A 25,781-nucleotide genomic window follows, 5' to 3' on the forward strand; every position below is an offset into this window, starting at 1 on the left:
GAGACACCCTATAGTGCGACGTGGTCCGGGACAATAATGGCAACCGCTGTAGCAGATGACGTGGTTGTCTCCAGCCTGAACGGAGCGGAAGCGAGCGAGCGCACCGAGACACCCTATAGTGCGACGTGGTCCGGGACAATAATGGCGACCGCTGTAGCAGATGACGTGGTTGTCTCCAGCCTGAACGGAGCGGAAGCGAGCGAGCGCACCGAGACACCCTATAGTGCGACGTGGTCCGGGACAATAATGGCAACCGCTGTAGCAGATGACGTGGTTGTCTCCAGCCTGAACGGAGCGGAAGCGAGCGAGCACATCGAGACACCCTATAGTGCAACATGGCCCGGGACAATAATGGCGACCGCTGTAGCAATGACGTGGTTGTCTCCAGCCTGAACGGAGCGGAAGCGAGCGAGCACATCGAGACACCCTATAGTGCTGCGCGGCCCCGCGAGGCCCCGCACGGGCCCCATCATGAAAGCGATCTGTCATGGGAAAAAGTACGCGCCGAGAGCTTCGGGTGCGCTGTGTTATCGTCGCTTAGAACGCATTGAAGTGAGAGAGGCAGCACGAAGGTCAATTTGCTCGCTGCTGTTGGCGCGCTTTCCCACTTCAGCGTTTTCACAGCGATTTGCCTCGGTCACCGAGGGAGATGTGTTCATGTTTGCTTGTGCGCGTGACATCATGCTTGCTAATTTAGTTAGTAAGCGAAAGTTTACAAGTCTTACGGCCGATAACATTGGTATCCTTACTTCGTATAGCTGCGCACAAATTTGCTATCGCAATTGATGCTTCGTCTTTCGAATGAAACCGACTTTTTTGTCTTCTTATATTTCCGTAAGATTAGTCGCGCAGCACGAGTTTTGTTTTAGATGCACAGGATTTACAGGTCAGCGGTGAATATTGGCTGTAGCTTCGCTGCCTTAGGTTTATGAAAATTGATGCATTTGTACATTGCAATTACTATAGGGCACGACAGTCAGTGTTAGTAGACAGGGAGCAGCAAGAGTAATCAGTGAACTAATTAGTATCATGAATATATTGACACGTGAACTCGTTTATCTTTTACGGGTGAGAGCTTTTAACGTCTAAGAAATGTTATCACTCAGCGCAGGACGCGTCTACATGTATCGGAAGTTTCTAGAACGTTATCGATGCTTCTATTCGCTGTCTGTTGTCGCCGAACCTTGTGTAATCTGATTGCATTTATGCGCGACAAGAATGGTGTAGAACTTTGTGGAAGGCAGGCGGGTCCCAGCGGTTACTCTGGAACATTCGACGACTGATCTATAAAAGTCGACAAGCTTGACCCGCTAATCAGATTTTGACGATCGCCGACTGTGTTCGCCGTTGTCGCCGTTCTTTAAGTGTAGCCTGTTTTTTTTTGGGCACAGGTTCGCCCAATAAAAGTTAGTTTCGGTTTTCACAGTATTGCCACTGTGTTCTTTATACGTCACTCCACGTGACATCTGGTGGAGGTGCTTTTCGTTCATGTACCGGACGCTCCCGACAACCCGTTATCCAAGCCCGGACCGCAAAGAGAACACCAACGTAGTCCCGGACCATCGAGAAAGCCGCCGTCTTCAGCTGCACCCGGAGCGCGGACTTCTACCTGAGAAGACCAAGAAGATTGTGGCCAAGGCAACCACAATGGCAGCCCCAGTGTCACCCATCGTATTTCAACAGCCCAGAGAGCCCCCTACCTTCCCTGGAGCTACGTCGGACGATCCGGAAACCTGGCTCAAAATCTCAGAAAGGATCTCGACCTTCAACAACTGGACCACTGAGGATAAGCTACGACATGTGTACTTCTCCTTGGAAGATGCCGCGAGGACTTGGTTCAAGAACCGGGAGTCCACCCTTAGAACATGGGACCTGTTCCACAGTAACTTCCTGAGGATGTTCACGAGCGTTGTCCTTAAGAAAAGGCCGAAGTTCTGCTGGAAACTCGAGGCCAACTACCCAATGAGACCATCGCCATCTTCACGGAAGAGATGAGCCGTTTTTTCCGGCACGCTGACCCGGAAATTTCCGAAGAGAAAAAAGTGCGTTTCTTGATGCGAGGCGTAAAGCAAGAACTTTTCGCCGGACTGATCTGAAATCCACCGAAGACCGTAGCCGAGTTCTTGACAGAGGCAACGACGATTGAGAATACTTAAGAAATGCGCACTAGGCAATATAACTGCCAAGTGCTCATTCCTTAGTGCGCGATCTAAGCACTGGGCTCCGGTGATCTCCAAGAAACCATCGGGGCCATTGTGTGCGAAGAACTGCGCAAGGTCTTGCGTTCGTCGCAGCTTCAAGTGGCCTCAATCGCTGACATCGTGAAAAATGAGGTTCAGCGATTGCTTGGAGTTCCTGAGGTGCAACCACAATTATCGCAGCCCCAGCCAGAAGCGATGACCTACACCGCCATCGCACGCCGTCAAGGTCCCCTTCCGCGACCGCCGCCGCCGCCGCCGCTAGCAAGCCCACCCGTCGCCCAGTGCACTTACGCGAGGAAGACGGACATTTGGCGCTCCCCCGACCACCGGCCGCTCTGCTACCACTGCGGCGAAGCCGGCCATGTGTACCGTCGATGCCCATACCGCGACCTGGGATTGCGAGGCTTCGCCGTCAACGCAGCGCGCCCGAGTGAGCGCCCTCGTGACATCGCCGACTACTTCGCGCTACTTAGTGGAGCCCTCGACGACCGTCCCGTTCGCCGTCACCAGGCCGCTACCTGTCGCCGCAGCGCCGTCCATACATTGGCCCAGCCCGGGGCCGGTCTGTGAGCCCATATCCGGAAAACTATAAGCAGCAACCGATGGAGGTGCGGTTGCTGTTCGTCGAACTGACGAAGATCCTCCGCCGCCGACGAAGACTACGAAGAGACTACCTCGACGACATAAGGACAGGCCCCCGTCCCGACGAAGTCTGGAAGCAAAGAATACGCAGACGACAGACCACCTGACGACGCCACGTACCAGCGACAGGTCAACGCGACGCAGCCTTGATCCGACGCCAAGGCCTAACTGTAACGCAAGACAAAGAACCACCGACCTCGACGTGCTTCTCGACGGCCACGCAGTCACCGCCTTAGTAGACACAGGAGCCGATTACTCTGTCATGAGTGGACCCATCGCCGCCCAGTAGAAGAAAGTTAAGACTGCATGGGAAGGCCCGTCAATGCGGACCGCTGGAGGACACCTCATAACGCCGACTAGAATCTGCACGGCAAGAATTAGCATTCATGACCCGACTTGCCCTGGCACCTTCGTTATCCTCCAACAGTGTTCACGAGACGTTATTCTCGGCATGGACTTCCTGAACCAATACGGCGCAATCATCGACCTGAAGAAGAAGTCAATAACGCTGTCGGAAGATCAAGCTATACCGCCGGAGAGCCCTCGTAATCACCACGCCTTGAGTGTGCTCGAAGATCAAGTGAGCATCCCGCCTCGCTCCAGCATTGTTATTTCGGTCGGCACCGTGACACCCGCTGATGTAGAAGGCGTCATCGAAGGGGACCAATGTTTACTGCTGGACCGTGAAATTTGCATCGCAAGAGGAATCGCTCGACTGCGCGGAGGAAACACGAAAGTGTTGCTGACAAACTTCAGCCAGGAGTTCAAGCACGTCAACAAGGGCACGACGATCGCATATATCGAGGAAATTCTGGAGACCAGCAATGCGTTTGTCCTCTCGGATTCTGCCGCATCTACCCCGACGACCGTAGTTCGCGCGCCAGACTTCTACATAAATTCTAGTCTCCTCATGATTAAGCTGCAACAGCTCAGAAGTCTGCTTCGACGATACAAAGACTGCTTTTCAACATCATCAAGAATTCGACAAATACCAGTACCAAATAAAGCATCGCGTAATAACCGAAGAGTGCGCTCGACCAATCCGCCAGAGCCCTTACCGAGTTTCGACGCGAGAACGCGAAGCTGTAAGACAACAAGTCGACGAAATGCTGCGCGACGACATCATCCAGCCGTCGAAAAGCTCGTGGGCGTCTCCTGTTGTCTTAGTGAAAAAAAAAGTACGGAATCCTACGTTTCTGTGTCGATTATCGTCGACTGAACAAGATCACGAAGAAGGACGTATACCCCCTCCCATGGATTGACGACGCATTGGATGGTCTCTGCAACGCTAAACACTTCTCGTCGATGGACCTCAAGTCTGGCTACTGGCAAATAGAAGTCGATGACAGGGATCGCGAAAAGGCCGCCTTCATCACGCCAGGCGGCCTCTATGAGTTCAAGGTTATGTATGCCATTTGGACTGTGCTCGGCGCCTGCAGCGTTCCAGCGCGTGAAGGACACGGTTTCAGCGGGATTGAAGTGGCAGACCTGTCTTGTTTATTTGGCTGACGTCGTCGCCTTCGCCGGAAATTTCGACGATCAACTTAGGCGGCTTGCGACAGTACTAGGGGCCATCAAGTCATCAAGGCTTACTCTGAAGCCGGAAAAGTGCCGCTTTGCTTACGAAGAGCTTCTGTTTCTAGGGCACGTCACCAGCAGATCTGGAGTCCACCCCGACCCGCAAAAGACAGCTGCCATCGCAAAGTTCCCGCAGCCTATCGACAAGAAGGCAGTGCGTAGATTCCTTGGCATGTGTGCCTATTATAGGCGCTTTGGCAAGGAATTTTCACGCATCGCGGAGCCGCTAACACATCTAACCAAATGTGATGTCGAGTTCAAGTTGGAAACGCCGCAGGCCGACGCATTTCAAGAACTCAAATGACGCATGCAGTCGCCGCCGGTACTTGCACACTTCGACGATAACGCCAATACCGAAATCCATACTGACGCCAGTAGACTAGGCATCGGTGCCGTCCTAGTCCAGAGGAAAGACGGACTTGAACGGGTGATATCTTATGAAAGCTGGTCGCTGTCAAAAGCGGAACGCAATTATTCTACGACTGAAAAGGAATGCCTCGCAATCATTTGGGCTACAGCAAAATTCCGCCCTTACCTATATGGCCGGCCATTCAAGTGGTCAGCGACCATCACGCGTTGTGTTGGCTAGCTTACTTAAAGGACCCTTCAGGACCGCTGGCGCGGTGGAGCCTCAGACTGCAAGAATATGACGTCACGGTAATCTACAAGTCCGGACGAAAGCGCTCTGACGCCGACTGCCTATCACGCGCCCCCATCGATCCCCGCCGCAAGACGACGAGGACGACGACGCCTTCCTTGGAATAATAAGCGCGGAAGATTTAACTAAACAGTAACGAGCAGACCCGGAGGTAAAAGGCGTCGTCGAGTATTTGGAAGAGAACACCGACGTTGACCCTAGGGCATTTAAGCATGGATTGTCTTCGTTCACGCTACGAAACAACCTGCTCGTGAAGAACTTTTCACCTGTCCGCGCCAACTACTTTCTTGTTGTTCCGATAGCGCTGCGTCCAGAAGTACTGCATGCTCTACATGACGATCCAACCGCTGGGCACCTCGGTTTCTCCCGGACGCTGCCGAGGATATAGGAGAGGTATTACTGGCCGCGTCTGACCGCCGACGTCGTCCGTTACGTCAAGAAATGCAAGACTGTCAGCGACGCAAGACACTACCGACAAGACCAGCAGGATTACTACAGCCGATTGAACATCCTTGCCGACCATTTCAGCAGATCGGGATGGATTTGTTGGGACCGTTTCCGACGTCAACATCCGGAAATAAGTGGATCATAGTGGCGACTGACTATCTCACCCGCTTCGCTGAAACTAAAGCTCTACCAAAAGGAAGCGCAGCCGAGGAGGCGAAATTTTTCGTCGAGAACACACTGCTGCGATATGGTGCCCCAGAAGTCCTCATTACCTACAGAGGAACGGCGTTTACAGCAGAGCTCACCCAAGCCATTCTGCAATGCAGCCAGACAAGCCACAGGAGGACTACTGCCTACCACCCGCAGACGAATGGTCTCACGGAGCACCTGAACAAAACCCTCACCGACATGCTAGCAATGTACGTCGACGTCGAGCACAAGAAGTGGGATGTGGTCCTGCTGTACGTATCCTTTGCTTAGAACACGGCGATGCTAGAAACATCAAAGATCACGCCGTTCAAGCTGGTTTACGGCAGGAATCCGACGACTGCTCGCTCTAGACGCCATGCTGCCACACTTCTGCGACGAAGAGAATCTTGACGTCGCCACCTATCTCCAGCGCGCCGAAGAAGCCCGATAGCTCGCCCGCCTGCGGATCAAGAGCCAACAGAGGACTGCCAGCCGACACTACAACCTTCGACGACGCTAGTTCGAGTGCCAGCCCGGCGACCGTGTTCTCGCTCAGTCCGACGAAGACTGAGCGAGAAGCTTTTACGCCGTTATTTCGGACCATACAAGATCATCCGATGCATTGGCGCATTCGACTATGAGGTCATGCCAGACGGCATTTCGCTATCACAGCGGCGCCGCTCACGACCTGAAATAGTTCATGTTGTGCGACTTAAGCCGTTCCATCAGCGCTAATGAACTTTGGCGACGTCGCATAGCTGAACTTTGGACATTTTTTGGATTGTGTCACCTTGGTCTTTGTTTTTTGTTGTTTTATTCGTTGAAAAAGTGACCTTTTGTGTTTCACCTGGGCCGCTATCTTGTACACGTTCGAAAAGCCGACGAGCGATTTCGCCTCACGCGATTGGAGTAGATTGGCCTAGGCCGCGACATGGGCGCAGCCTGGACAATCGCGCGAGGCGAAATCGAACGTCGGCTTTTCGAACTTGTACAAGATAGCGGCCCTGTTATGTTTGTAGCATCGGGACGATGCTCTTTGAGAGGGGGGAATTGGCACGTGAACTCGTTTATCTTCTACGGGTGAGCGCTTTTAACGTCTAAGAAATGTTATCGCTCAGCGCAGGACGCGTCTACATGTATCGGAAGTTTCTAGAATATTATCGATGCTTCTATCCGCTGTCTGTTGTCGCCGAACCTTGTGTAATCTGCATTTATGGGCGACGCGAATGGTGTAGAACTTTGTAGAAGGCACGCGGGTCCCAGAGGTTACTCCGGAACATTCGACGACTTATCTATAAAAGCCGACGCGCTTGACCCGCTGATCAGATTTTGACGATCGCCGACTGTGTTCGCCGTTGTCGCAGTTCTTTATGTGTAGCCTGGGGCACTATAACGTAAAACTATTCCGAACCTTTCTATTCCAATTCTGCAATCAGCCCTCCGCGACTGGTCAAAAACTTTTTTGGACCAGTCCCATTTCACCTGTCTGTCACGCGACGTCATGAAAACTGCGATAGCTCCCCATCTGGTATAACGTGCACACACGGATTATGCATGATTTGACCAAACAAAAGTAAAGTAGTTATTTCTGATTCAACGCCTCTTCGCCATTAGCCCTCGGCTATTGGTCAAAAGTTTTCGGACTGCGCCCACTTCACCTGCCTCTCACGCGACGTCACAAAACCGCAAAAACTCACCGCGTCAAAGTGACGTGCACGCTATAAAGATGCATTAATATGGCGAACAAAACTGAATTTTCTTCTGAATAGCCGCAGGATGCCCCGTTCCGAAAGGAATAAAAGGTGGCTGCCGCCGATCGCTCAGGCACTGGCTACTCGCGCCTGTCGGAGAGCACGGGTTTATTTGCGTGTAATAAAGATTTTTGCGTGGCAGCGAAACGTTTTCGAGCACTTTCGACACGTTTACGACCTCGTTCTGCCAACTCTTCGTTGCCGAGGATCCTTTTTAGCGTCATTCTTAAGCTTCCGTTGCATGCCACCGCGATTGTCGACGAGCCACCGCAAGGTAAGTAAGGGAAAGCGGACCAATCGCAAATGGCTGTACCACCCTCTTCGTCCGGTTATCGATTTTCAGTGCTATGGCTCGGCCCTATCGAATCTCTCTCCACTTGAGCGTGCTCCTCACCTCTTGTGAGCCAATTAGACAAGACAAGCCGCTCAGTGTAGGCAATGTGATTCGTTTTTCAAGCAAACAAAAGTGACCTCCTGTGAACGAGGAGTGCGTTTGATTGGCCTGTTCAGACAACCCTGCTGGCGACCACCGGATGCTTGCGTCGGCGGTTACGCAAATTTGACGTCAGGAGATTGGAATAAAAACATATTGGAATAGTTTTACGTTATAGGCCCCCTGTTTTTGTTGGCGCAGGTTCGCCCAGTGAAAGTTAGTTTCGTCTTTCACAGTACTGCTACTGTGTTCTTCATACGTCACTCCCCGTGAAAATATGCGCCCACTTCGTGTGGTCAAGGTAGCCAACACGAAGTGCAATAAATTGATAAAAGATTTTTTACAAATTTGATCATAAATCTGAAAAGTGGGTCTTGGGAGAAGTCAAAGTTATGATCTCTGAGCTGCTTTACCCGATGAGGCCGACACGCTTGCGTGAGAACTAGAATTGAGGAATTGTCTAAATAACATAAAAGGCCACTAATTCTTAGGTGACCTGCGACGCTGACTCTATAGCTATGGAGTTGTGCTGAGCTGCTAGGTAATGGGTTCAAGTGCCGACTGCGGGGGCCACATTTTGGCGGCGGCGGAATGCGGCCGTTTTCACAATCAGCAGTTTTCGGGCATTAAACCCCACAATTCAAAAGCAAAAAAAAAAGCTTTTAATTGGAGACTTTAAGGCTCATATTGCAAGTTGTAAAATGCAGTTGCAAAGTATTTATAGCATATATTGTCCATTTCAATAAATAATGTATGTGCCACAGCGAGAACAACTGCCGGTCTCTATTAAGATTTCAGAACACTTCATATATTTTAGGAATGTTGAGGAGCGCATTGCCACTGTCAAAGATACCTCGGTGCCATGTTTTTCTCGTGTATTAAAACAATTCACATCAAGACCTGTATTTCTGTTCCTTGAAGGGGCGCTATCAGCTGCTAAAGAGAGAATTTTCTAGACCTTCCTGCTTGCGTATTAGTGCAACTTCAATGAAAACTATTCCATTCTTCACACGCTGTTGTTCACAGGCAAAAAGTAAACCGAGTGTTGTGGCTTCAAAGACTTTTACCTCATAATGAGGATGCAAAACCACTTAGCTTTGCTTACATACACAAATATGTCATCCCCGCTCTGACCACTGTTGGAAAGGGCTTATAGCAATATAGAAGACCATACGTTAAAAAGCTCCTACCAATATTTAGGCGGCGGTATATTTTATGTGACCGAACCTTAATTTATTTGGATAGGCGTAAGCTCTCTGACTGGCTGTAATGAGTGAATGGAGAGTGTCGTGGTGGGTGCGTAAAATCTAGACTGTTGGAAATGCGGCGATGAAACACTGTGGCACAGCGGCAGATCGAAAACCCCTCGAGTGGCCGACAAAGAAGAAGATGTTGGCGGGCGGTGGCTCATCGTGAAGCGCTGCTCGGTCTGGTTTGGTGTTCTACGGACGCTCTCTCCAGGCCTCGTGTGGCGTGTTATTGGTCAAGTATCGGGCAGGTTATTTGTATTTAGTTCTTACTATTTTACCTATAATCTGGTTGATCTGATAGTGAGCTCCTAATGTCTCTTTCTTGTCGCGGCCAGCGGTCTTTCCTCTGGGCGCTTCCCTTCCGACTAGTGACATCTCCATAGAGGCTTTCTTGCGCAGTGGCATTCACAGCGTTCCAGTTGCCCTAGTGCCGACCAAGGTGGGATTCATCCGCTTGAAGAATCGAAAGGCAATTCAAGAACAGCTGCGGAAAGCTACCCCGCACTTCCAGAGCGTAACCGATGTCCGACAATTTGGCAGATGGGGCATTCTTTGTGGTTCACTGGCCGAGACGTGTGTCTCTCACCTTCTAAATTGTGGAATATTCGCGAATCACCCTTTTATTCCTGCTCATCAAGCTTGCGCTATGGGGCTAGTTCGGGGAGTCGACGCGAGTCTGTGTGCTTCCGAGGTGCTGCAGATGTTTTCCGCGGCAGGTGCCATATCCGTGTACCGATGTTCACGAGTTTCTGAGAATCAGAGTCCCCACAGAGTCGGCCATTGTCACTTTTGCAGGCACAACTAGGCCCTCAGAGATCAAGGCATGACCTCTAATATATAGGGTTGAAGTACTTCCCCGCCCACTGCAATGCGTTCAGTGTTGGCGATATGGCCACAGCATTAAGGGATGTAGTTCAGAGCTTCGGTGCCGAATTCGCGGAGAATGTCATGATGCAAAGACGTGTCCCTCTCAGAGGGAGCGATGCTGCTTGCGTTAAGGCTCCCACCCTGGGAACTGTTCGAAATGCCCTGCGAGGCACCAAGAGCTTCAAGTTCTACAAGTTGTAGAACGGAAGCGATGTTCGCATCGTGAGGCTCGGGCTATAAGTGAAACCATGTGGGTACGCTGAAGCTGCTGCACTTCACTCAAAAGCTATGGATGCATCTCTTGGTGGTGATGTAGCAGCTGCTGTGGAGAAAGCTATGGCAAAAGCCCTTAACAGTGTTTTTTCGAACCTTTCTGAGACCATTGGAAAAATTTTTACCGCTCAGATGTCTCAAGTTTTGCAGGTTGCTGCGTGACCAAGTGTCGTTTCTGAGAATACAGCTTCTCATGAGAATGTAGACAAAGACCTATCCGCAGAGACCTCTCACCGCAGTGCTGACGGAACAGAACCTTCCGCATCCAATGTCGAACGCCAGGGTGGTGACAGTTGCGAGTCCGGTTCAGAAAACATTGAGAACATGGATTTGGATGCTCGAAAGTGTAAACGTCGCGCTTCTCTGTACTCCCCTGGAACTACTATTCTTCCTAAACTAAAGGCTAAAAGATCATTTCCTAAACGATGGTAGTTTACAGACGGCAGTTAATACTGCCGGTATATTGTCAACATAGAGACCTTAAACGTGATACAGTGGAACTGTCGTTCCATTTTTGCTGCAGCCACCGATTTGTTTTACCTTTGTGAAGAACTTTCGCCTGATTTGATTATTTTGCAAGAAACATGGTTATCTACAGATACAAGACTTAATTTAAAGAATTATCGTAGTTTTCGTCTGGGTCACCCTTATCGTAGAGGGGGTTTAATATTTTTCATCTCATTGAAAATTTGTCATATATAGCTAAAATTAGTCACCAGTCATTCTCTGCAGAAAGTGAGGTGCTAGCATTGGACGTAATGCTGCTTGGTTGTGCCCCATTTTCGATAGTCAATGTTTATTTTCCTACAGAAGTTATAACTACAGGTTCTCTTGATGCCACGGTTGCAGCATGCAGAAAGGATATAATCATAGCTGGCGATTTTATTTCTCACCATGTATCATGGGGCTATCGGTCTGATTTTTGTGGCAAACGATTGTTAGATTGGATTTCATCAAATGACCGTAAGCTGATGAATTCACAGCAGTCACATTAAAAGAGAGTGAAAATGCTAAAGTCACTGCCAGCATCAGCTCCAGGTCCTGATGGCATAACTACAGCAATGATAAAAATAATATTCGAATTGTCTCCCCAGGTGTTCCTTAAATTTATAAAATTTTCATTTCACAATGCATGGATTTATCCACTTTGGAATGTTGCCAGAGTAATTCCGCTACTTAAAAAGCAGGGTGATGGATACACAGTAGATAACATTAGGCCTATTTCACTCACTTCAACTCTTGTAAAGTTAATCGAGAGAGTATTGTATGGTCATATCGAAAGGTGGATAGGCGACAACCACATATTAAGTGACTCTCAAATAGGATTCAGGCCTGGGTGCTCAATTTGCTGTGCTCATCTTGACTTGCAGAGTCAAATTCAACTCGCTCGCCGCAATAACCAGTACGCGGCCTTAGTGACATTAGACATTTCGAAGGCGTATGACAGTGTCGAGGACGCCATCTTGATCGACCGACGTGAAAGTGTGAATCTCCCACAATATGTAATTGCATGGATTCGTAATTTACTGAGTGGACGTACATCTTATTGCTATCGAAACGGTGTTTCTTCTCAATGTTACAAACAGACCGGGGGTATTGCTCAAGACACAGTACTCCCCCTCATTTTATTTAATATTTTACTGAGTCCTATTCCAACACCGTGACGTGCAGGTATATGTATACCCTGATTATATTGAATTTTTTTCGGTGTCAAGCGATATGCATAACCTTTATAAAGCATTGCAGTCGTATTTGAATCACATTGAAATGTGGCTTAAGGGAATACAAATGTCGCTAAATGTCAACAAAAGTGCCATCATAGTTTTCCCCTAAACTTTTCCCGTCCGCATAACACTGACCTACGATTAGGAGACAATTCCACAGGTACAATCATTAATATATCTCGGAATTATTTGTACAGAGACACTTAATCGACAGACCCACATAGAATACATCGCTTCTAAAGGAGCACGAGCTCTTGGTTTATTACGAAGAGTGAGCAACAGTCATTTTGGACTACGCAGGGAGACTCTGCTGGCGATTTATTGTACGTATGTCTGCCCCATTTTAGAGTTTGGTTGCGTGTTATTCTCTGGAGACCCTGCTTATAAATTACGCCCTCTCGTTCTTTTAGAAAGAGAATGATTACGTCTATGTCTTGGCCTTCCGAAATTTGTAGCGAATAATATTCTTTATCATGAAACTCATCTGCCTTCTCTTCAAACTCAATTTCGCATACTGACAGTACAGACATTACTGAATATCTACACTTCTCCCCAGAGACGCTCCTCCTAAGTCTTCATTCGATAGCCGACTGCCTTCCTTGCGAATCAATGGTCTCGACTGCATTGTCCCCAGGTAATCTTGGTGCAGAAGCTATTCGAACCATTGCAAGTATCAATCCGTGATCTGATTTACCCAAATTTACTTACTGCGACAGTAAGCGTTCAAGTCGATAATATATTTAGTAATAAAGCTAAGTTTCTGCCTATTACATACCTAAAGATTTGTTAGATGACCACAATGCGTTGGCGGGCTAGTTGGTGCGAATCCATGAATACTTTGTTTAGCGCAAAAAGACAGACACAAGAAAGACGACAGGACAAGGCGCTACTCTCAAATCGACTTCGGCTGTTGCTGAGTGACAAAGAGGGCGGTTTTGTAATAGCTCCGTCTGAGATCTTCAACAAAAAAGCCATTGAGGCTGTCAACAAGAACTTCATTCTGGCAAATGAGAAAGCTCAAAAGGTAAAACGCAAAGCCATTTCTTTGTTGGAAAATATAGGCCTCACCAACATTGTGAAAAATGTAAAACAATGTAAGGTACTTGCTCTAGAGGTTTTTCTCACTGCGAAAACGCACAAACCGGATGTGCCTTTCCGTACATTAGTCATTGAAAACAACTGTTGGCAGGTTTTGGTTAGCCGCTTTTTGCAAAAAGAGTTGAAGCATTTAACTATTGACGATCCTTATGGCATAAAGGATTCTTTCGACGTTGTTTCCTTTCTGGAAGACAACCATTCAGTAGCCGACATTTTTTCTATTGACGTCGAAGATCTTTACTATTCGATACCGCATGATGAGCTGTTTCGCAGTGTGATGACGTGCATCGAAGAAAGTGGCGAGGTAGATTTTCGCAATGCGACCGGGTTTTCTTCGGAAAGTTTCATGTCCCTTCTTGAATTTTATTTATGTGCAACTTTTATCCAGTTCGAAAATAATCTTTTTATCCAGAAAAATGGTGTGTGTATTGGTTCATGTGTGGCGCCTGCTCTTGCTAATATTTTTTTATCGTTTGTCGATCGCACCCTTAATGTGCCTTAAACAATGACTAGGTTCAAATTTTTAGATATGTTGACGATTTTCTTGTTGTGATAAAACAGACTAACAACGAATGCTCCGTGACGGTAGCTGATATTTTAACTCTGTTCATTGACAATGGCAAAGGTTTAACTTTCACACATGAGCTATCTAGGGACGGTAAACTCCAGTTTTTGGATTTGCAGCTGTCCTTACAAACAGGCCACGCCTGTTGGATGTACTCGCCACGTGCACGTAAAGAACTTTTACCTTACGCGTCTGCGCACTCAAAGACTGTGAAACGCGCCATTGCTTTGATGTGTTTAGAATATTCCTTAAAGAAGTCTTGTCATCACTCTGCGAACATGAGTTTCATTGCACAGTTAAATAGGCTGCAGGCTGCTGGTTACCCAAGTGTGGTGGTGACGTCGGTCTCGGAGGTATTGCTTCAAAAACTGAAAGGGAATCGGCATAAAAGTAACTGCAGCATACAAAAGAAAAGGCCTGAAGTTGTGCCGTATTGCCACAGAGTGGCTCACAATCTGAAGAATGTCGCCACTAGATACAAAATTCCGGTTGTGTTTTCCGCTCCTCAGAAACTGTCGATGTTGTGCAGCCGTATTTCTAAAACAAGTAAAAAACCTGATTGTGAAAAGAACCACCTGAAGTTTGTAGATTGCAGCGTCGGTGTGATTTATAAAATTCCCTTGTCATGTGGCAAAGTGTATGTAGGGCAGTCAGGCCGCTGTGCTAACGAGCGCCTTAGAGAACATGAGCGATCCATACCAACAGGCACAGGTTCGCATTTGGCTCAGCATTGTAAAACATGCAAGTGCAAACCCATGTTTCGTGATACCACAATTTTGAAGAAGAGTCGTGACACCACCGCCCGAGAGTTATCAGAAGCATTTTTCATTCAGTCATTGGGGTCACAGTGTATTAGTGTGCCTTCCTTAACCTTGTACAGCGCTGAATTTGGTTTTTTGGATTCTGTCGCATGAGTGCGCTCTTGGGATCGGATGTTGGTGGCTCCACCGCATTGTGCTCACTGCGCATGTTCCTCTGGTTTGAGCGGTCTATAAAGGAGTGACGCAATAAAATGATGTCAGTTGAGAGTAGCGCCTTGTCCTGTCATCTTTCTTGTGTCTGTCTTTTTGCGCTAAACAAAATATTCATGTTAGATGACCACCTTGAGATCCCCTCTATAAGTACAGTAATAGCCACATATGCTTCCATCAGTGAAGAGAACGCAGCAATGGGAATTTTTGTGTCCTCACTAAATTGGTCTTTCTCTCTTCGACTGCCTGACTTTACACAAATATTTCAGGCAGAGTTATTAGCTATCATCCTAGCTCAATCAAAAATTCCCTCATCTATTTCTTCAGCCGTAACTATCACCGACTCATCCGTTTGTTCTGCGCTAGCAGTGCCAAATTCATCTACCATTCTCCGAGAATTTCATTCATCTATCTCCCAACATTTACGTCTCATCCATTTGTTATGGGTACCAGTACACATGCGACTCACTTTAAATGAGTCAGCAGACTCAATGGCGGCGGCATCTCTTGGGGGCCCTGTACTGAGGATCCTGAGGATCCTGAGGATCCTTTCCTCAAACCTTAGACATAGATCACGGCTGCAAGATTGAGAGAATTTTGTGTTCAAGAAGAATATGATAAATCGTGTCTATTAAATAACATAAATTTTCACCACATTAGATTTCCTTGGCACCGCTAGTGGTGTTCAAGAAGAAAATTTGAAATTTCATTCACGAGAATGCGTTGCCGAATATCATTGCTTAATTTTTATTCCCACAGATCTGGTTCGGCCCATTCCCCTCATTGTTTTTATTGCAACGAACCTGAAACTATGAAATATTTCTTTATGGAATGTCGTGGGGTCGGCGTGCACAGAAAACGACCTTCGCCAACTTGGATTGGGCATCACGCTCTTTGTGACACTCTCTTGGGGCGTGGGCACTAGCACACTGCAATAAGAATGTATTTGATTGATTTGGTATGTGAAACAATGAGACTTTCATACTAATATAGTTGTTTTACTTTCCTCAATATGCACAGAAAAATATTAAGTTACAATTTTAAAATAATACAGCCGGAAAATTGATAACAATTAGTATTCTTCTAGTATCATCTCTAAATTAAAACATATTTAAGTATTCCTCCCTTCTTACCTACTGCCGCCCGATTCATGGCCGATCCCCCGTCGTGGGTTGAGCCATATCCGTAGGCACCAAACCAAACCAAAGCTGTCGGACGAGGGAGACAGAACGTGAACAAATCAGAGGTTGCCATGAAACAAGGGTTACGAGGAACGAACAGGTAGAAGAGACTCGAACGCTGGGAGATGAGATCGCTCGCTAACGAGTGGTTCGAAGATTGGTGGTGTCGAGGTCGGTGTCGCCGGGGTCCACACCCGCACTCGAGAGCCTCGACAGAACCAGAACGACCCCTGCTGTCCCTGCAGAGTGTTCCTAGTGTTGGTCCTGATCCTGGTCCTTGTCCTAAGCCGCCGTGCCGAGAGCATTGCTGGAGCGACGCTAGTGAGAGGCACCCGGGCAGAACCGCGAGCCAAGGGACCAGCACGGGCGCCGCTCAGCTGTAGCACTGGCACTTGGACGACCTTGGACTCCGACATGCCTTGGACTTGGACTTGGGCCTTAGACACCGACGTCCGGGGTTGGATCTACCGTGCGTCCGCGTCCCTCGTCTGCCCCTGCCGCCGCTGCCCCCGTCAGCGCAAGGGCCATTGCTCTCAACCGCCCTGCCACCCGATTCCCTTTTTTTTCGTGTTTTCGACCAAGAGTGATTTGAACTTGTCGCACGCACTAACGCGACTAACTGTACTTTTGTGTTTCTATACCGTGTGTGTGGTGTTTGGTATCCTATTTTATGTTTCTTGTAATGAATCTTTTTGTCTTTGGGAAAACTATAGCTTTGTCTTCGCTGAACTGAGGCTCTCACTTTAACAGCTCGCACTCGAGGAACTTGTCATCACACCGGTGCAGCCGAAAGCACAAGTTAAATAGGTGAACATACATGGAATACCATAATCCTGAATTGGCCCTCCGAGAAACGTTGCATGTGAGCTACCGCGCACTATAGGTATTGTATTTGACACGATACTCACCGTACACTCCTCCAGCCGTCACAGCCATGCAGGTCATATTAGGACAGAAGCCGCTCGCTGCAATTGCAACTGCCAACCCCGCAACGACCAGCAGTGTGATGCTGAAGACCGAGAGCTTGCTCTGGAGGAATACTATCACGAAGCCTGCGAGTAAACAGATTCTAGTGAAAACAACATCTATAACTGCGGAACGGTTGTGTGTGTGCGTGCGGGGGGGGGGGGGAGGGTTCCATGTAGCACTGCAGGCACTGAATTAACATACCAGCTTTTTCACTAAATGCGCCCTAAACACCTTAAAACTGGGCAAGCTGTGGTAATTAAATGATTTCCTTTGGATTAATTTTACCACAGATGCACGAATTTTAAAATGGTTTGATGTAGTAATTAGACTAGTAGTTAAACAAATTAAATTAACGAACTGTGTAAACACAGGAGCCGTGCAATTGTTACCGGTGAATGACTTGAAGTGGGCAATCTGTGGAGTTCATAACGGTTTCCAAAAGTGAAAAATGTTGACGCTGCAAATTTTTAGAGCATAATGAACTCCGGGCAATGTCGCGCGCACACACACACACACACACACACACACACACACACACACACACACACACACACACACACGCACACACACACACACACACACACACACACACACACACACACACACCGACCAAACCATACCAAAGACACACACACACATACCACACGCACACGCACACACACACACACACACACACACACACACACACACACACACACACACACACACACACACACACACACACACACACACACACACACACACACACACACGCACGCACGCGCGCACAACGAAACTGAGCAGCAGAACAGTACGACTTTCATACCCTAGGCGCCCATCCATTAGTAGTATGACTGCCTGCGCCTCACCGTGGGGCGAGAACCCAGTCACTGCCATAATCTAGCCGTGGTCGCATCTTCCTCCTCATATGCCCTCCCCCTCACGTGGTAGGGTGATATGAGGATCCCCTTCGCGAAAATTGGTGAGAGTGAGGGAGGGCGGACGTTGTGTGGAAAGGACGAGGCAGGGTGTGGTAGGAAGGTTAAATGACGAGGGAGGTCAAATGAGCAAAGGGCAATTCGTATTGTTGAAGCACATAAAAATAATTGAGATTGTATGCGCGGTGGGTTTAATGTTTAAGGTTTTGAAGTGCGCTGGCAGGAAGTTTCTCTAGCGCAGATGTACGTCGAAGCCCATATTTAACTGACTGATGGCATAAAGGGCTGTTGATGCCAGCTACAGCTAAACCCATTGACAGCTGTAGCCACTGAAAGTGACAGCAGGAGCGAGTGAGTGAGGCGACTTTTTGGCGTCACCCGAGATTAATTTTTTTCCGTTGATCACATGCACAAGTCAGTGCACTCCTGTATCCGAAGCAAACACCCTGGAATTTTCCTTTTCTTGTTCTAAATAAATGAAAAAAAAATTGAGTTTGAGGGTCTTCGGCCACTGATGGCGTTGGTTGACACCTGAAGTATGGAAGCATCGAGATTAAGAAAAATTTCAGTAATATAGCCACATCTCGTTGACAGCACAACCAACACTTGTTTGCTTTATTCTTAAGCTTTCGCATGGTAACGACAGTTGAGCGACTTTATTTACAGTAAACATTCAGCTTAAGTGTTTCAGTTCAGCCTCCATAACTTCGAGCTGGGACACTGATTCTGAAGAATAAGCACTGCAGAATAATTGAAAAGATTAATACATAGTTGCTTAGTATATATTCATGAATTCCGACAAATTATCTGTTTTCAAATCCCCGTAAGCAGCCCGAAACATTCGGCATGAATAACACCGCTAGCGATCTATTAGACACATGACAGAACTCAGAACATATATTCATGTTCTATCTGGTTCATGCATTACCAAACACATCTATTGCTGGAAAAGTATTCGCTTCAGCTTTTTAGTGCAATAATGTAGGCTCATTTAACTACCAGCGAACTGTAGTAATTACTACTAAAGTTTGTGTTACTTTGCCCACTGCCGATATGCAGCCGTTGTGGCATAAATGGAAGACGTGACCTCACGCTTGACGAAAGCAGCATTAGTTTAAGAGCCACCATGGTGAGCATGCACTCAGGAAAATTCAGCTTTTATAGCATGTTCGACATCTTTAATGGCATTTCTTAGTTCTAGAAAAAAAAAAACGTCGCCGAAGGGTGATTTACCGCTACAAAATAAGAACGAAACCTCTTCACATTTTTACGCGGTACTTTCGCATGAACGCGAAAACCACGCTGCGAGAAAGACGAGGTCGCCAAAAAGCGCTGCACGAGCTGCCAGTTAGCTTTACTGTTTGATACCCCTGCATATATTCTGTAAACACATTGTTACTCTCCTTTGCGTATACGCGTAATTCCCGTATCAGTTTGATGAAATATTAAAATGCTACACCCAGAGACACTCTTTTTCGCTTTTCGAATTTCTTCGGAATGTCGCAGTAAAACGCTGCACTGCAATAGGATGTGAGGGGCCGTCTGTAAGCGAAGTATTATATTCAGTCAAGGACGACATGTCGCGTTCATCGGCAATTGCAACGTTATATGCGTAGTAATTTGGTGGCTTCGCGACTGCATTCTATTTCTTTCATGATTGAACAACAGGCTTCACGTGGCCAGTACCAGGACTTCTCGCGTCGTCCTTGCGTCGTCGTCGTACAGTCTTCGTCGTGCATTCGTCGTCACACAGTTTTCGTGATACCGTTGTGGTCGTTCGATGGTCGTCATTTCAAAGTTCTCATCCACCTCCCGTTATGACAGACGTCATCAGTCCATTGTCGTGATGCGGTCGTGGCCACGCTGGCGCATTACCATCATCATTATTTCAGAACCGTCATCCAAATGTCATGCCATCATTGTTTCATTTTCGTCCTTCCGTCTTCGCCATTCTATCCTAATCATGTTGTCGTCATTCATTTGGTATAATGACATGGTTCTCATGCCATCATCCTCATTGCGTCGTTGTTGTACACTCTTGGCCATGCATTCATTGTCATTCCAACTTTATCTGATTGTCGTCATCGCGATACAATTGCGGGGAGATATTCATCGTCACGCCGCGGGCGTTACGAAGTAGCATGGTCCGTTCGATGCCGTGACGCCTTCATTTCCAGGCTGTCGTTGTTACACAATCGACACCATTTGAGGATTGTCATCCCTTTATCGTCGGGCCGTAATTGTCATATCACCTAAAGGGCCCTATCGTCGTCATGCCATCATGGTCATGACCAAGCTGGCAAGCGGCTGTCACAGCAAAGTGGACCGATACCGGAGACAAGGTGTGCCGATTATAGCTGAATCACTACAACTGTCAGAATGTCTACTGCAAATTGTAGATAAAGGTGTCTTCAACAATACAGTGTGTCGCTACATAGCTCAAATGCCGCTCACATTAGCGTCGACGGTCATCATAAGATGGCTTCTGCCGGAATTTTCCGCATAAACGCCGCTCATTGGCTAGATGGTGTCCCGGCTATTTCAGCTTCCTAGGACATCTGATGATGCCAGCCGCTTTGGCTAAGACAGAAAGGACACGTAATTCTGAACAACAGAATGGCGCCCGAACAACAGCCCGTTTCACGGCTTGCTTAAAGCTGATAAAGCAAGTTCACGGCAGCGATCTCCACGGCAGCTTTCAAATGCATACGGCAAGCCCATATATATATTAGACCAAGGTTGTTGACTTCCTATGATTAATAAAAATCGAACCCTCCTGTTCTCTTTCTTCTCGTTCATATATAGTGACGACACGTGCCATAAAGTAATTTATTAGGAAGTTCATTAGTAATTTTTTATTACTTCGTTGAATGGGTGTCTTTCGATTCGTCTTGCAAGTAATGTCCACCTGTCTGAACAAACCAGCTCAAGGAATAAACTTATGGCATCTGCAATAGGGGATATTTAAGTAATCTACAAAACTTAAAAATGATCACCCCGTACGTCAACCGCTCGTTGGGGGTCACACTAACGAAAAAAAAAAGTTGATACCATCGTGGTACCGTGATGCGGTCGTGATACCGTCGTAATCGTCAGCGCTAAAAGCTTCGCCGTACGATTATCGTCATGCCGTGGTCGTCACGTCTTGTAGTCCTACCCAGTCGCCGAAGTTGTCTAATACCTTCTGCCACTATAAGTATGCACTCGTGTGGTCGTGATGCCGTTGTGCTTGTCCTATGGTCGCCATTGCTGCTCCGTCATCCGACTCTTGTCATGCCATCCTCGTCACGCGAACCTCGCCACACAGTTGTCACGCAGTTGACCTTGATCGGCACGGGGACCTTCATAAGTGAATCTATCCTGAATAATGTTGCACATGGGGCCCCATTAACAAAGCAAGTCTGCCTTATAATTCGAGTGGAGATGTTGTCAACAGCGCAACGCGCATCGCCTTCTGACAAACCGAGAAGCGAAATTTCATTCTTTTACAGAGAAGCTGTCTGTATATCTAGGATATGGCGGATCGCTGCCGCGCATACAACAATTTTTCACGCGTGGGCCGATCCCAAAGATAGTGCAATACCGGGTCGACCTGCGGCGGAGGTGAAGCAGGCGTTAAACTGTCTGTCGTAGTATATATGATAACAAGGTTAACGGCCTTACTAATAAGTGCCAGGTGCGTCATGTGCGCCATTTTTTAGAATGTAAAGGAAATGTAGTGCAGAAAATTCTTTTCAAATGTGGGAAGTACTATGTCGGTCAGATTGACTAGCCGATGCATAAATGTAAGGTTAAGAGAGAGTTAAGAGAGAGGTTAAGGCCAGCTTGAGGGGAAGGCCTTACACGCATTTGGCAATGCTCTGTGCGCAATGTTCTTAGAGCATGTGTAAGCCCCTGTTTGAACAAACCACTATTTCGTACGTTAGCCTTAATCAGACATCAAGAGAAATTGTAGAAGCTTGGCATATTATTTATTTATTTATTAGATACTGCCAACTGCCTCTTGGCAGTCCAGGCAGGAGTGAGTGTATACAAAGTCGGCACTGCAAGTCGAAATAACAAAAACATGGGTTACAAGGAACCATAAAAAATGCTTAAATATACAGACTATTGCATCGGGAAAGGCAGCATGTACAAATTTACATAAATAGGAAAATGGTGATTCTAAAACGAACACGCTTCATTGCAAAGATTGTACGGCAGACAAAAATGATTCAACCGAGGGCATACAAGCGACTTCTTGCGGTAGAGCATTCCACTCTGCTATAGTTCGAGGAAAAAACGAGAAGCGATAAACAGTAGTTTTAGTCGGTGGCATCACAATCGTTTTGCTGTGCTTGCGTCTGGTTTCTCTTGTTTTATTAAAATTGATGTATATGTCGGGATCCATTTTTGTTTGTTTATTAACGATATTAAACAAAGTTTGTAGGCGATGCAGTCTACGCCGAAATTCTAGCGATGGGAGGCCAGACCGTGTTCTGAGATCAGTGATCCAGACTCGTCTATTATAAATATTATAAATAAATCTAAGGGCTTTCTTTTGCACGCTTTCAATGTTGTTGACACCGGTCTTTGTGTGGGGATCCCAGACAGCATCGGCATATTCAAGCAGTGGTCTAATGAGTGTCGTGTAGGCAGCGAGTTTAGTCCTACTAGTGCAATGTTTGAGCCGGTGTTTAATTAGCCATAGCTTCCTTAGCGACGCCGAAATGACGTATTGGACATGAGCGTTCCAGGTTAACTTCGAGTCAATAACTACGCCCAGATACTTAAATTTGTCAACCGTCCTAATTGCTACATTATTGATTTTATATGTACAAATTGATGGTGCTTTCTTTCTTGTAATCATCATTTGAGTACATTTTGAGGCATTTAAGTTCATACGCCAGGATTGACACCAATTATCGATTGCATTAAGGTAATCCTGTATAGCAGTCTGATCATGGGGTGATAGAATGTTGTGGTACACAATACAATCATCAGCGAAGAACCGGCATCGTACCGGGGAATCAAAGGACAAGTCATTCAGATAAATCAAAAAGAGAAGAGGTCCAAGTACTGAACCTTGCGGTACACCGGAAAGTACGGGAGCAGGTGAAGAAAATGAGTTTCCTATACGGACATATTGTGTTCGATTAGTTAGATAAGAGTCAAGCCAGCGAAGAATTTGTTCATTTTTCAGCGCTCATTGTAGCTTGTGCTTTAGCCTTTGGTGACAAACACGGTCAAATGCTTTCTGAAAATCAAGGAAAAGCACATCTATTTGCCCGCCGCAGTCCAGCGCTGCCATGACTTCATTGGTAATATGTAGAAGCTGAGTAACTGTAGATAGGCCACGCCGAAATCCATGCTGTTTTTCAGAAAAGAAATTATTGTTTTCCAGAAAGCTGCTCAGGTGCTTAAAAACATAGTGCTCCATCGCCTTACTAGCGGTGCAGAGAAGCGAGACGGGTCTGTAATTAGTAATACTGAGTTTATCTCCGGACTTATGGATGGGAATTATCTTTGCTGCTTTCCAATCGTTAGGAAGGACACCTTGCTTTAGACTTTCGTTAAATATTATGTACAGATACTTTGCGCACCACTCCGCATATCTAAAAAGAAAATTATTTGGTATGTCATCAGGACCAGCAGATTTCTTTATCTCTATGTTTAGTAGGGACGAAAGAATACCTTCTTCGGAAATAAAAGCATATACCTAGACTGTAAGGAGCATGTGTTAGCCATCCTTTTGTCGCTGTGAATTATAATGAAATTAAGTTGTTCAATATTAGACGATAGTGTGTCGATTATGCTGCAATTCTGGATGTTGTTATCATGTGGAGCGGATGCTTTGTTGCCAATGCGCGGTAATCATGAGACGGTTCTCGAGAGTATATAGACGCTGTTTTTAGGAATAAAAGTTCAGTTGTCAGACGGCCCTGGTCGTTGTGTCTTTTTCTTGTTGTCTTCGTTTAGTGCGCGCAAAACTTTCCACAATAAACTATAACTGCTCATACAGTAAGAGCTAGTTCACTTTGTCTTTGAGCTAGAAAACTAATACGCGTGCAACAACGGCCAATGCATTTTTCTTTATTTCAGCTGTTGCGGTCCTGCCCTCTCACGCGAGAGCTTCACATTTCCTGCAGCAAGTGGAGGTGCACTGCTGTTGTACTGAGTCAGTGCAAGCATGCAGTGGTTGTATGCCTCTACAATAGCTGCGAGGCGGACAGCTGCACAAGCCGACCTCAGCAGAAGGGAAAGCGCAGAGCAAAGCCCCGGATGCCGCGATCACAACACTCATCAGATGTGTTCCCTCGTAGGTTTGAAAACCATACGTGGCTGCATGACAACATTCGCATCAATGTGGCACAACTTAAAAAAATTGCTCACAGTGGGAAAAAGGCTCCGAGTAGAAAGTCACACACACACAAGGCTGCCGACCTATAATTGTGAATAGAATTTTGTTTTTGTTTTAGGAAGATTTATTTTATTGCCGGACATTGCTATACTCAACCTAGCTACATACTTTAATAAAGCTTAGTATTGAGTCATATAATGTTCAGCTTACTTTATGTACGCGTTTAAATTGGAACCGAGATGTGTCAATACACGCCATCTTTTGTCTCCTAATGTGTGCCACAGGTAAATTATCGACAGCTTCAGCCGTCAAAAGTGTGCCGAGAACAACACTGATGAACTACCCAGGGATAGACTGGCCCTAAAGGAAGTGCTCAAACTGATGGAGTTCAGTGTTGCTGAGCTTATTTGCACAGAGGTGCTTGACACTGTTGTTGAACAGGTATGGAAGGCAGCAGAGAAAGACACCCTTGAGAACCTCCTCAAACAAATGTCATACCGGCCCGTGTACCATGTTCTGAATGCATTGGCGGATGAGACAACCCAGAGAAGAGAGTTTTTGGCGGAAATGAATTCTCATTACAAAGAAAAGTACCAAGGAAAGATAACTCTCGAGCAAAGCCCATGTCACTTAGCTTTATTTACGCAAGGACAATCAAGCTGTACACGGTATGCAAGAAACTTTTTGAGGTGGAAAGCGCACAATGTTCAGGAGTGACAAATTTCATGTTTCAAAATATGCAGGTGGCATCAGGAGAGGAGGCTTCACATAAGCTGCACCAAGGCACACCTGATTCGCACAAAAAGGAATGACAAAAGGCTTCAGAAAGCTGCTCAGTAACTTCTGAAATCCAGCTCCTACAAGAGTGCTGCCATGTGCTATGGTGCGTTTTTCATTACACGTTACCAAAATGGAAAGAATAATCGCGGCCACACTTGGCTAGTGTCATGTGCCCTTATTGGGTTATACACAAAACGGGCTAGACTGGTGGTTCTTCCTGAGGAACCTTGGTTGTGCTGCAGCGCTGACGCACTTGTACAGCTTGGTAATCAGACTGTCCTGATTGAAATAGTGTCCATATAAATTCAAGTATTCACCATTTTTTAAGTACGAAGAACGGTACTGTGAGCTTCCATATTTGATATTTATTGATGAGATAATTGAATTAAAAAAGTCACATCAATACTACACTCAGTTGCAGGTCCTGATGTATATTCTTCATTTGCAGAAAGCTTTGCTCTCTCTGTACAGTCAAATCAGTCTGTCATAATTGCTGTGAAGAGGGATGAAGCGTTTTTGAGGGAGCTTATACCTAAAATCGACTATTTTCTTTCAAGCTCTTTTTCCTGCTTTGTTATAGCATCATTTCTCCAGTTTCTATCGTGTGTTTTTCTGTTTGGTTCACAATTTTAAAGAGACATTCTATCAAGTATTGCTGGACTCCACAATAGCATCATTTCCGCAAAATTTTTTGTGTCATCATAATGTGATATTTTCTGTTTGCTTTAAAAAATCCTTATTTTTGTATGCACTTCAAAAGTTAAAAAGTATGTTCTAAAGTGCAGCATTTTAGTCTACATGGTAGTTTGCAGAGCTTTGAAAATGCGGTGCTTTCATTTTAATTTGAATGTGTGATAAGTTTAGTCAACATGCAATATTTTAGTGCCATGCAATTCTGGAGGAAAAATTTGTATTTATTTATTTCTGCCATGTGTGATGTTTTTTGG

General features: G+C 46.5%; 1 protein-coding gene across 1 annotated transcript in view; it reads right to left on the reverse strand.

The window, feature by feature from the left end:
• Window positions 1-25,781, reverse strand: part of LOC142577993 (monocarboxylate transporter 9-like) — a 96,043-nt gene that overhangs the window by 15,701 nt on the left and 54,561 nt on the right. The window contains exon 2 of the mRNA XM_075687419.1: window positions 16,737-16,880. Coding sequence (XP_075543534.1) covers window positions 16,737-16,880 — 144 coding nt within the window. The remainder of the gene's footprint in view (window positions 1-16,736; window positions 16,881-25,781) is intronic.

This window comes from Dermacentor variabilis, chromosome 4 (genome assembly GCF_050947875.1).
Source record: "Dermacentor variabilis isolate Ectoservices chromosome 4, ASM5094787v1, whole genome shotgun sequence".
Taxonomy (NCBI): Eukaryota; Metazoa; Arthropoda; class Arachnida; order Ixodida; family Ixodidae; genus Dermacentor; species Dermacentor variabilis.